Below are 12,654 nucleotides of genomic sequence, written 5' to 3'. Positions count from 1 at the left end.
AAGACAAACTAAGCCTAGTTTATGTATTCTTGTTAGTTCCTGGGCTATATTTAAAAAATACTTTTGATACAAAAAATAACAAATAATTCCATGAACAGGAATAATATCTTACTATGCATATACAAAAGCTCAGACATTCACAGTATATATCAGATTATATTTCATATAGTATTATTTACAATTAAGGTACTACTTGGTGCTTTAGAAAGTTACTATAACAGCTCTTCCTTTCATGCCTGGCTTTAATTTGCTGCTTCATGTTCATGACTAAAGTTAATGTATTCACTGCTATAAAATATAGATCAAAACAGATAAGAAAGCTGCTCTCTCAAAGTTTATAGGGTACCTTTCCTGCTTTACATTTCTTTCTTTCCTCTATTTCCTTGGCTGGAAGTTGACATATTTCTTATTAGCACCGAATTCTACTTTCCCCTACTGTGGTTTCAGCTGCCCATCCATATTATTTTGTCTTTTTGACAGTATAGTTGCACAAAGGAATTGTAGACAGTGAGACTGAGACCACTCAGGTCCAAGAACTTTGTGCAAACATTCACAGGAAATAGAGCTCTCCTCTGAGGAACTTTTAGTGTAGTTTGACAGAGATCTTGAAGTTGGATATGGACAGTTGCCTTTGTTTTTTTAATTCTAGCTTAGACACACACCACAAAGAGTTCATTTTAGGCTGGACTGTCTTAATATGCAGTTTAGCACCATCATTCGCAGGACATTCAAATTATGCATGCATATCTCTGTGGAGCTAGTCCACCTTTTAATTCCTACAAAACCACCTGTTAATTCAGCTTAGTGCCGATAGTCTAAATCTGTAAATGGCTTGTTTGACACTGAGGTTTAAGCATTTTGTTGAATCAAGATATGCCCATGCCAGAGCTATTTCGATCATGGTACATATGGCAGACTTTGTTAAAAGATTTTTTTTTTTTTTGTCCAGTATTTTGCTGAGACATGCAAACCAGGATAGACTGAGAGGGAGCATTTCCCCTTTTAGAATACAAGATTTTTGCCAAATCAGGTGTAATCTTGGCTATAACATTCTCTTAATGTTTGATTTGTTTGATTAATTCCATAAGAAAATCAGGCTAGTGGCTGAAGTTCATGGAATCATGTTACCATTTTCTTAAAAAGATAGCTAGGATGCTTTCAGTCTGCTGCTGTTTGATTATTAGCCACTTCATCCCTGAAATCCTCAGTATGACTGTGAAATTATTCGCAAGTAGAACCTTCCATTTATTTATTTTACTTGCCAACAGCCTCTCCAACACATGAATTTCCAGAAGTATTTCATTTCAGTTGATTAAAATGAGGTATCATGCCTTACTTCTTGTGAGTTAACTCATCTTAAAGATACATTGTAGCATATTTGATTAATTTAGACATAGCCTCCATATAGGTAATGACACCTCTCTTCTCACTGTTAGGTGTTATTCTGAATGGTAGAATTTTCCTCTCTTAAAGGTCACAAAAATGGCACAGGGAAACTTGCACCTGGAATAATACTTAATTACACAGTAAGTACCTGAGTCCAAACTGCGACCTTTTAAGTCCCTCCAGATAAAAAACAGCTTAGTTCTGGAAATCGATAAGGTGAATGGGCACTGCTCCATTTGCTTTGGAAGGCTCCTCAGTTCTCATCCTTCTGCTTGTGTTTTTCTCAGAACTGCCATGACCTAAGCATCTATTTGCCTAATTCCTGGCTAAATCCTGGGGACTAGCAGCTGAACACAACTGTCACACAGAATGCACAGAACCATCTGGACTTGGGAAACCCTGTGTCCCTGTTCTTGCCCAAAGTACCACTTGACAGCCTGGGGCTTCCTGTTATAGGTGAGCATTTTAGTCATTAGGTTAAACACAATGCTGCCTTTTGCCCTCTTGGCATATGCATTTGTCCTTAGAAGTCTTACATTTCCCTCTGCCTATAACACAGATTTGAAAAGAATGATGGAATTATTCTCCTGTAACTTGCATTTTGAAAGGAAAAGAAGAACCTAGCTCCTCGAGTGCTGCTGACAGCATTCCCAAGGACTCCAGGGCTTCTGCATCTCCACTGGGTGAAAATGTCTGGCATGGCCCTGACTCAGAAAGGAGTGGGAGTAGGAATGCAGACCTGTTTGCTTGTTTGTTTGACTGCCTGTGTTCCTCCTGGAAGTTTTAGGCAGTTACATGCTTAGGTTGTGGACTTGTGCAGCTACCCAGTTGTCTCCTCGCTATAGCTCATGCACTAAAAAGACACACAGCTCTGAGATTTAGACTCCATGGGCAGCTTCCTTTGCTTGCATTTTAGACTTTGAAGAACTTGATTGCACATCCATATCTGTTTAATGTATGGATTCCCAAGTAAAAAAATTTTTTAAAAGACATCAAAATATATGCAGTAGACTTATTTGCCAACTACCTTTGGTTAGTACTCCCAGGAATTCCCTGATTATTTGTCCTCTAATACAAAGGCAATCTTACTGTTTTTCTTTCATTTAGCCCTTGCGCATGGTAAAACCAAAGAGTTTACTAGAGCCGATTTGAGGGGCCAGATTATGTTGCAGTGTAAGTGATGCTTAAAACTTAAGGCCCATCTTTTATAGATATTGTTTTGAATTAATCAATTTACAGTTATGCAAAGTAAAAGGTGAAAAACAAGCACACACTTTGTAACTCTCAAGCTCATTTCTATTTATGGTCTTCTACTCATCCCAATAGAATATACATACACATGCTAAATTTCAAGCAAGACATTGCATTTTTTTAATGCAGAGAATAGAAAGAGAATTCAAAAGGTGAGTATAACTCATGCTAAAAGAAAGGATGTGGGACAATAACCAAGAAATATGAGTGGCAGTAACATTTTGTTAGTGGTTTAATTCTCCTGTGATCCTTCTCTCTTTTTTTGCCTCTTTTCTAACATTTAATTATTTTCCTTTTCACTGTTGTGCAGCTCATCACACCTATTATTTTACTCTTTTATTTTAAAAAGTCCCATGAAACCTAGAACCAAAATAAGTTTCTCTTGTATAGATTTTAAAGGGTTACACATCCTGTGGTTTCATTGTGCTGATTGAAAGTGCAGATACTGGTTATACAGCTTCAAGTCTGATGGGTTGACATAATAAATGCAATAGTCTAGCTGTTACTAAAATTCCTCTAATTTCCATTTATTCTTTTGCTATTTTCCATAGTTTCTTCCCTACACAATACCATATATATTTTTTTTGTATCCATGAATAACATAAGACTTCTTGGTGAGGAGCCTAGTTGTTCCCTAACATATGGTGTAGACAAAACAGAATATTCTGTGGACAACAGAAATGGAGAAATTTATATGGGAGGAAGAAATTTCTTATTGCTCTTTACTAAGCACTTTTTTTAACAGCAGTTACATTGCCTTATTGCTGCAAAGCTCCAGTTAAACTGAAATGCAATATGCTGTGAAAAGAAAATGTTATGATCTATGCTAAATCCCATTGAATCATAGAACAACTGAGGCTGGAAAAGACCTCTAAGATCACCAAGTTAAGTCTTAACCCAGCACTGCCAAGCACACCACTAAACCACAACCCAAAGTGCAACATCTACACAGCTTTTAAGTGTCCGCAGGGATGGTGGCTCCACTGCTTCCCAGGGCAGACTGTTTCAGTGTTCAACAACCCTTTCAATGAAGGAATTTTTCCGAATATCCAAACTAAACGTCCTCTGACACATCTTCAGACCTTTTCTTCTTTTTTTGTTCCCTGTTCTCTGTGAGAAGAGGCCAATCCCCACCTGGTTAGGGTCTCCTTTTGGGAATTGTAGAGTGAGAAGTTCTCCTGAGACTCCTTTTCTCCAGGAGCAAAGCTGCTAAAACCTCACAGGTCCCTCAGCTGCGCCTCACAGGACTTGTGCTCCAGACCCTTCCCCAGCTTTTTTGTCTGTCTCAGCTTTATTGACTTGCTGCAGCATCTCAGCCTTGTTGTAACTTTACTTATCATAAGATCACTGAGTTGTAATTAAAAATGAAATGAAATACAAAATCTTAAGGAAATGCACAGCAAAGAGAAGGAATTTGGAGGATTGTCAGAGGATATACACAACTAATGTGACTACATCGTTTATTTTATGAAGCTGGTGATTGCAAAACACCTGATTTTCCTTTAACAAGGCATGAAAAATAAAAAAAAAATAGTCTGTCTCAGCTATGGATCTAGAAGTCTATGCTACAGTACAGTACAAATTATCCCAATGCCTGCATTTATATCTTACTTTTTTCAGCAGCCTTTTCAACACCTAGAATATGTAGTCCCCTTTTTTATTTCTCTTTAATATTGGATTTATTAGTATAGTTTTTCAAATGCACTTAAAGAATTTTATAAAAACATTTTTTTATGATATCATATAATCCCTTGAAACTTTCAGATGTCTGGCTATTTCAGAGAATTTTGCCAGAATTTTAAGATAAATGAATGATATTTTCAGGAATTCATGAACCGAACATACCATCTTCAGCCACACCTTCATTGTGGCCAACTCAAAAATATTTTATCTCCAATGACATCTTGTTCTAGCTTTACAAGTGCCAGTAAGGATCTAACAATGTTAAATATTTACTCAGCATACAAATTACTGTCATCTTGCTTATGATTTTGTGCTGCCTTGCAGTCACCACAGCAATTATAGTCCCTATCTACTGAAAAATGAAAAGTGTTGGCAAGCCCTAACACTAGTTTATTTCATGTTTATATGTCTTTTCTGACCCCTTTCAGGATGAACACAAAAGTTTTCTTGAGAATCCTTGAGATAGCTACTGTTTCAGTTTACCATACCCTAATGGCATTCAGAGAATTTTCTCGTAAAATCTCTGAGACACCACATCCTAAATATCCCACACAGTTACTTCCATGCATTTCACCTAGGAATAGCTTTGAATTTTGATTTATAAGAAGCATTACTATGTATATACATTAATTTTTAACTTCTAGAGAGAATTTTGAGAATCTCAACAGCTGTTTTTCAATCTGTATGAAGAGTGGAATGAATGTTTCTCTGGACTGTTTTATGACAACTGAGACAAACTGCTTTTGAGCACCACTTTGCAAGTCCACTAATTTGACATTTTAGAGCATTAGGATAGAAATAAGCTGGTATTTGGCAGATTTTACATCTTTACTGCGCATTTATGCGCAGCTGCTCTCTCCAGAATGCTTAATTGTAATTCACAAGGTAGCCAAGTTTATTGTTGTTACTCTGTGCTGTGTATGGCAGTTCAACAATCGCTGCTTCATTTCAGTAACACCAAAATGAATTGTGGTAAGAAACATGGATTGTAATAATGTATTAACATTATTTTATTTTGCAAGTAACTGTTAAACTAGAGTACTGTTTATATTTCACACTCTGACTTTTACTGCTGTCTTAATAGCAGAATTAAAGTTCTGCGCATTTCTATACTTTTTCTTCCTTCTGAAAAGAATAATCTCTTTTGGAGTTTTACGTGTCACTCTGATTTTATGGTGTGTGTTAATGCTTTTTTTTCCTTCCAAAATTATAACTATTTTTTACAATAAAAAGAAAGGTTATGATTAGCAAATTTTTCAGAATATTACTTAGGAAGGTGTTGTCACTCAGTGAGAAATCAATTGCACTGGGCAGGTTCTTTAGGAGAGCCCTGAGATAGAGTCAGCCTCTGAGTTCAGCATAAAAATAATTAATTTCTCTTTAACTGTATCCAATTGTCTTGATTTTCTTGCATATATCTTATAAATTTTTTTAACAGTTTCTCTCCTTATGTTTTAACATATACTTCCACCTAAAACTCAGGTCCCACAGCTGTTTATCCTTCAGTGATGGATCTTCACTTTGTTCTCATGCAAATTTTACCAATGCTGCATTAGGATTTGTCACAGTGTTCAATGTCAATATATAGTGCTTTTCTTGTTGGCATTGTCCTGAGTTTTGTCTACTTTGTGTACTTGTACCTCATAGGTCTCAAAACTGTTGTTCAGACAGGGAGTCTTCCTGAGACAGGAGAATTTGCTCCTTTGCACAACCTTTCAGTGTTCAGATATTGTAAGGACTCTGTGGGTTTTTTGACTTCTGTGTCATAAATGATCCTTTCAAGGCTTCATTTATCTCTTTGCTTTTTTTCTTCAGAGAAAAGGGGCAGGACTTTCATCTCACCTGTCTTCCTGTACTTTTAACTAGTTTTTTTGGTAAACAGAATGGAAAGCTTTGGAATCTCCCACATGGTGCATGCTGTTGCAGTGCAGAGGTTGTATGGGTTTATCTATATTTCACACCTATTGTGGGATTGCTGGCAATTACAGAAGCCTGGCTTCAATGACACAGCCAGACCCGCATTCCCTCTTTCCTTTGGGGAAACAGGGAGTCAGAAAACAGGAATGGATCCATCCCCCTCCCCCTTGAATGTTCCAGCATCAGCTGCAACGTATACCTCTGGCAAGAGGATTTTAGCTAGCGAATTGGAGCTTAATAACTATGCAGAAACTTCTTTTCATAGTACTTGTTTCACAGCCTGCCTCTGTTCCAATTAAAACAGCATTTCTCTGCAGACTGTTTCTGAGGATCTCTGCTCAGTAGTGCTCTGTATCTCAGTCTTTCCTTCAGTACAAGTTCAGAACCCACAGGAGATTCTTTGGCACTTAGAGTCTTGTCAGAGTCTGGGTTCCTGTGCCATTTTTCAGAAAATGGGATGTGAGAATGAAGGCAGGCTGATAAAGGAAGTGTATCTGAAAGGAAGGAGTTTTTAGGGACAGGATGATGATTCTGAGTAGCGTGGGACAGCCTTAGATTTTGCCAGTAATTTGGCTAGCACTTCGAAGTTTGTGAGACTTCCTGTAGATTTTCCATGAGCCACCAGGATCCCTACACTACCTTAAAGTGCTCCTGGTCATCATGATATTCTCAATTTACCAGTGGTCAGCCTCAAACATTTGTTTCACAGGATTGCTCTCATCCATTGAGTATTGGCAAAATTGACTACAGAAAACTCATTCATAATATCTTTATGTCAACAACAAAAATGCAAAAAATAGCATCATAATTCACTTATTGACGATGCTTTTCTCCAAGTTTTTTAAAGGGTTTGAGAAAAGTTTAAATGTCACTAAAAATATTAACAATTATTATGACAATGTGCTAGACAGACCCTACCTATGCAGAAGGTGTAATCTGAAGGACGTTCCATGCATTTTTATGGGAATAGGGAATAGTTCTAAGTATTTTTCAACATGAAATATAGCTTCTTGCATCTTCATCACTAGGTTTTTTAATGAATAATTGGCTTAGTATGGTAGCAGCTAGTGAATTTACTTTAGAATTCAGTTTAGAATCAGAGTAACAACAGAATGGCCATATAAATGACTACGTTTCTCCTTATCATGTGAATACCAGACAAACCTCAGTCTATTTGCAAAATGTCTGCGTACAACAGAGAGAATTGCATGCTGTAGTTACCCACCTCATAACAAAGGGCAAGTTCCCACTTCAACACAAGCTCAAGCCCCCACAATAAACTACAGTGCTGAAACTAAAGATAAGGTCCTATGCACTTAACCTCTACTGAAATCAATCCTGCCCAGCAAAGAAATGAGAAATGCTGTATTAAAAAAGGCTTTTTCATATTTATCCCTTGACTAAAAGGAAGTGAAAAAAAAAAGTCTGTGAAGAAATGTTGCTCTCTCTAAATAAAATGTTTTCCTGAGTAGAGTGTCTATGAAAACTTCTGGAGTGACAGCTCCAAGAACTGTCATCTGTCTGTTAGTTTACAGAGCACTAAGCATTATTTCTTGTAAATGATTCAACCCTGGCCTGAGTATAGTTTGGTTTCCACCTAGACTCACATCCAAGTATCTCCAATGGGAGAGCCAGTGGTGCTAATTGGTGGGCTAATTCTGCAACACTGATTACTGTCTCCTAGGGAGGGGATCAAGCCCACTGTCTCATTTTCGACAGATCACCAAACGACTGAGTGATGATAACAACTTAGTCCTTGCCAAACTAGACAGATGGAATTCAACCACTGAGTGTTTCCCAACTACTTTAGCCATCTGTTCCCTACTTCTGAGTATTTCCACAACAGCAAAACACTCTCAAAAGCCCCAAATATTACCTTTTTATAATCGATTAACCATGAAATGACTGTTCTAATCATATATAGGTACTGCAAAATTACACCACAAATAACAGATGTAAGAAAAATTTTGAGCATTTTGTGATAATAACAAGACATTTTCTTCTACATGTTGTACTCGATATGTCTACAGGTTCATGAGCAGAATTGGAGCAACCAGTTCATCCTAGGCTGCACATTTTCATCAGTTCTCCAACTTGTGTCCCAGTGCCTATCAATCTTCTGCTGTAGGTAGTAGTGGAGTAGTGGGCAGAGTAGTTACCTAAAATTAATTGGAACCAGCAATAACAGCAAAACCACTTGTCCAGTCTACATTTCATTTGCACATTAACAAATTTGTGGGAGGCCTGCTGGATGTAGATGACAGAGAAAAAATTGCAAGAATAATTTTTTTTTCACATGCTGTTTAGTAAAGTAACAATCAAAGAATTGTGTTCTTTGTGGTTGGACAGTGTCTCAAAACTTACTTGACTGGCTCTGCTTTTTCTCACCATTGTAGATAAAACACCTAATTTTTTTCACCCCTGATATTAACGGGGCTTTTACACCTATAAAATTCTTAGTTAGGAATTAAAAACATTTACCATCAAATACTGTTTATAAATAGCAGAAACTGAAATTACTGCTTTAGCAAAGAAGTACTTTATTTTACCAGTAGGCAAATTAATATATCTTCCAAAAAAAGACCATCAAACCTGGAATTAATTTGAAATAACAGTGCTGATGTGGTATCAAGCAACAATAATGGTAGAGCCCTAAAATTTCAACTCCTGGAAGAGTTGTAGAAACACAGCAAGCAGACCTATACAGAACAGCACTATGAAGGACATTAGGGCCTACATAAGCAAAGGATATAGACCATTATCTTTAGGGGCTTACATATGGTTTTTCATCATCATCACGATCAGATTCACAATTTTATATTTTAAACTAATGGGAAAAATGAAAGCCATACAGTAAAGCCATTAAATTCTTGCTCATCCTGTAAAGAGTGGTTATGTCATAAAACATAGTGCCACTTTGACAATCTCTAATTAAAGAAAAATTATCTTAAGTGATCATGTAATAATTTAAAGAAACATTAGTTTTAAAAATTGCATGTTTTTTCTCAGCAGATTCTCTTTCTAATGCTAATTCAAAGTATGTAGCAATATTTTGGTGCATTCCAATCTAAAGGCTGTTTGATGTACTGGATTCCTCTCAGTATACTCTTAAAAGGCATTTAATCAGGTGCTATCTTTCAGTCCTTTGAATAAGTAACACTGCCATTGTTGCCCAAATTGCATCTGAAAGATGCATGTGTAAGATTGTGAGTGGCTGAGGGAGAATAAACTTAGGTTTGCCTTTATCAAGGGAAAACTGAAAAGATTGAGGCTGTATTTACTTTATGCCTTTGCCTAGAAAGGTCTCCTCCTTTCATTAATTGAGAGTTTCTGTTCATCATTGCAAAGTGCTAATTTTTTGATAGTTTAGGTGAATAAAAGTTACTTCCTGAGCATTTTGCAGCAACTGGCTTTGGTAGGAAAATATACAATTGAAAACATTCAACTTAGTTATCGTATCTGATTCTTTAAGGGAAGAATTCATAAAACAGCTATTCTGCTTGGTTTTTCTCACCAAAATTCTTCTTAGGAATTACTAGAATAATTTAATGGCGCTTAAACTTCATGCAGCTGTCAAAGCCAAAACTCTCCAAGCCAGAACATTCTTATCAGTGCAGAAGAATTTGGAAACTCATTTGTAATGCAAATCACTCAGTCACATCTTCATTGTCAAATGCACTGGAGAACAGAATATTTGAACAAATTACTCACCAAGAATCACAGCAACAACGGTGAAGAGCACAAAGGCATTCCTCATTAAATAACTTTTAACATCGTCCTTTGTTATGCTCTGCACTTTTTTTTTTGCCAAAAGTGTACGTTTCCGGACTCCTTGTTGAATTCGTTCCATCCTACTTCCAGGTTTTGGATCTTCTCCGTTACCTTTAGTCATTTATCTTGCTGAAAGCTTTCTTTTATAGTTAATTTCTGTCAGTATCCCTTCAGAAAAGTGAAGGACTCTTTTCAGTGGGAGTTACTGGAGAAACCTGCAAGACAAGAAATATCAAACATTGCAGTAAGATTTTAGGGGAATGATTAGCTATATATTTACATAGAAGCAAATATTCTTCATATTTCAGTAAAACTTGTATTGTTCTTAATATCTAAGCAGTTTTTGATGCAGAACCTCAATGACTTTGAAAGAAGGATGACATGGACTGATCAGATAAGTGTCCCATGTCTTCAGACATGAACTGCTGTCATGCTGTAAAACCCAGGAGTAACTTTTTAAAAAATATTTGCTATTGATACATACATGTAAAATCAGTACAAATCATAGCAACTTCAGATATAATGCTTAAAACTCTCTGTCAGGCTTGCTCTTGTACTTTTTATCAGGCCATTATTATTTGAAAAAAAAATCTAGCTCACCTTCACATTAACCACTGAAGAGAAATATTTTGTTCAAACTGGTAAATTGTTCTACATTTCAAATGTTTTAAAATGATTGAATGCATTGTCTCAATTCCTTCTTTTCACATGGAAAAAGGCAACAGCAATAGTTTCTTTATCCCCCAACCAGTATTTAGAAGATATGCCTTGGACAGATTTATGTTGATAACATTCATCTTTTAGCTGTATAAACTACTCCGAGCACATCTGTGAAACATCAGGAGTAATATCCCACTTAACTTGTTGCTTCAGACTGCAATATCAGCTCACCTTGCAGAGTAATGCTTAACTTGTCCTGACAGCAATTATGAGCATATATCACAGAATCACAGACTATCCTAAATTGGAAGGGACACATCCGGATCATGGAGTCCAAATCCTGGACCTGTGCAGGACAACCCAAGAACCACAACACGTCTGACTTCAAGAAATCTCATTCTGGATCAACCTTAAAATGTTTCAATATTAAAAGTTTTTCATTAAGCTATTACTTTTTATTTTAGATTGTGTGCGTTTGTTTTGATGGCTGCTGGGTATGAGTTTGTTTAGTAACGGAGACTCCTCAAAGGTATTTTCCAGACAGAATACAATTTTCTGAAGTTTTAGTCAATATACACTGGCATGCTTTTTTAAAAGTAGTAATTAATGAATAAATGGATAAACCTAGGTGCTTCTGCTGAAATTTATCTCTGTTTATAGACAGCTCAACTCTAACACCTCATTTTAAATAAATTTAGTGCCAAAACACTTTTTTTTTTTTTTTTTTCGGAAGCATTTAAAATGTAAATACACAGGGGTTTCAGCCAGCACGTTTTAAGCAAAATCGCATGTTGTAACAAGTTTATTTTGGTGGATTTAGATCGCTGCTTTTACCATATGTTTCAAGACCGTCACTTTAGCGCAATATCTTCCCTGAATTTTAACAGAACGCTATAAGCCGTGCTGCTTTAAGGAGTGGAAACAGAAATTCTGAGACCTAGCTAAATATCTAAATTAGTAAGGGTTCTACCGTGGACAGGACTGCTGTACCGAAGCAGGATTTCTTTTTTCCCCCGACCGATTAATGTAGGCATTAAAAAAAAAAAAAAAAAGGAGCGAGAAGAGAGAGAAGGAGAGAGAGAGAGAGGAGAGAGAGATATCGTTCACAGTGCCTTTCCTTTCCAGGATGTTTAGCAGCTAATCTGTCCTGCACAATTTGCATCAAGATCAAGAGAGAATACGGGTGCAGCCAAAGGATTAATCAATCAAAAGACGAATCAATTAATGAAGATACAAAGGCAGAGAGTGAGAAATGACTCCCCCCCGCTCCGACCCTCGCTCGCTGCAGGACAGGCCGGGCTCACCTTGTCGGGGCTCCGCGGGAGCGCGGGGAGCAGGCAGGGGCTTCCCGGCGGAGAGCGCGGAGCTGCGGAGCCGGGCGGGCGGCAGGGGGAAAACTGACATCTGCATGTGCTCCGGAGTACGGCAACTTACTATCCCTGTAACTTCAGGAAAGGGGAGGAGACTGCCGGCCCAGCGCCGGGAAAAAAAAAAAAAAAAAAAAAAAAAAAAGGACAGAACCAGCCCACCGCGAGAGGGGAAAGCGGGGGCTCCTGGAATATTGATTAGTCTTGGCACTGTGAAAGCAGGGTCACTTTCTTTGTTTTTCCTTTTAGACCACTTTCACGCTTTGTCAGTTCAGCTTCGTTAGAAATGCAAAATCAGGATTGAAGGATCGCACACACACAGAGCAGGGGAGGCTGGAGCGCTTCTTCATTAGACATTCCAGGCTAGACATCGGAAAATCCTAAACACAATTATATAACACTAGCCCTGTGCTTTTTAAAACAAATGATAAAATATCTGAGCATGCTACTTTGTTCTAAAAACAGGCATGGTGTGAAAGCTATCACGTATTTTCTAATTCTTAAAGAGCTATTCAAGATCTACTCTTCCCAGGGTGGGGAACCAGACATATCTTTCAGAAGCAAATGGAGCATTATCAAGGAAAGAGAAAAACATGATCAGCTATAATCCTTTGTATGT

General features: G+C 37.3%; 1 protein-coding gene across 4 annotated transcripts in view; it reads right to left on the bottom strand.

Moving 5' to 3' along the window:
• SLC1A3 (solute carrier family 1 member 3) overlaps nucleotides 1-10,129 on the bottom strand; it is a 60,845-nt gene extending 50,716 nt beyond the window's left edge. For all 4 annotated transcript variants that reach the window (XM_041466105.1, XM_041466106.1, XM_041466108.1 and 1 more), the window contains exon 1: nucleotides 9,949-10,129. In XM_041466105.1, the coding sequence (XP_041322039.1) occupies nucleotides 9,949-10,129 (181 nt within the window). The remainder of the gene's footprint in view (nucleotides 1-9,948) is intronic.
• Between the last annotated feature and the right edge of the window lie 2,525 nt (nucleotides 10,130-12,654).

This window comes from Pyrgilauda ruficollis, unplaced genomic scaffold, assembly GCF_017590135.1.
Source record: "Pyrgilauda ruficollis isolate IOZ18807 unplaced genomic scaffold, ASM1759013v1 scaffold199, whole genome shotgun sequence".
NCBI lineage: Eukaryota > Metazoa > Chordata > Aves > Passeriformes > Passeridae > Pyrgilauda > Pyrgilauda ruficollis.
Note: the sequence above shows the minus strand (reverse complement) of the source record. Positions and strands in the feature narration are given on the sequence as shown.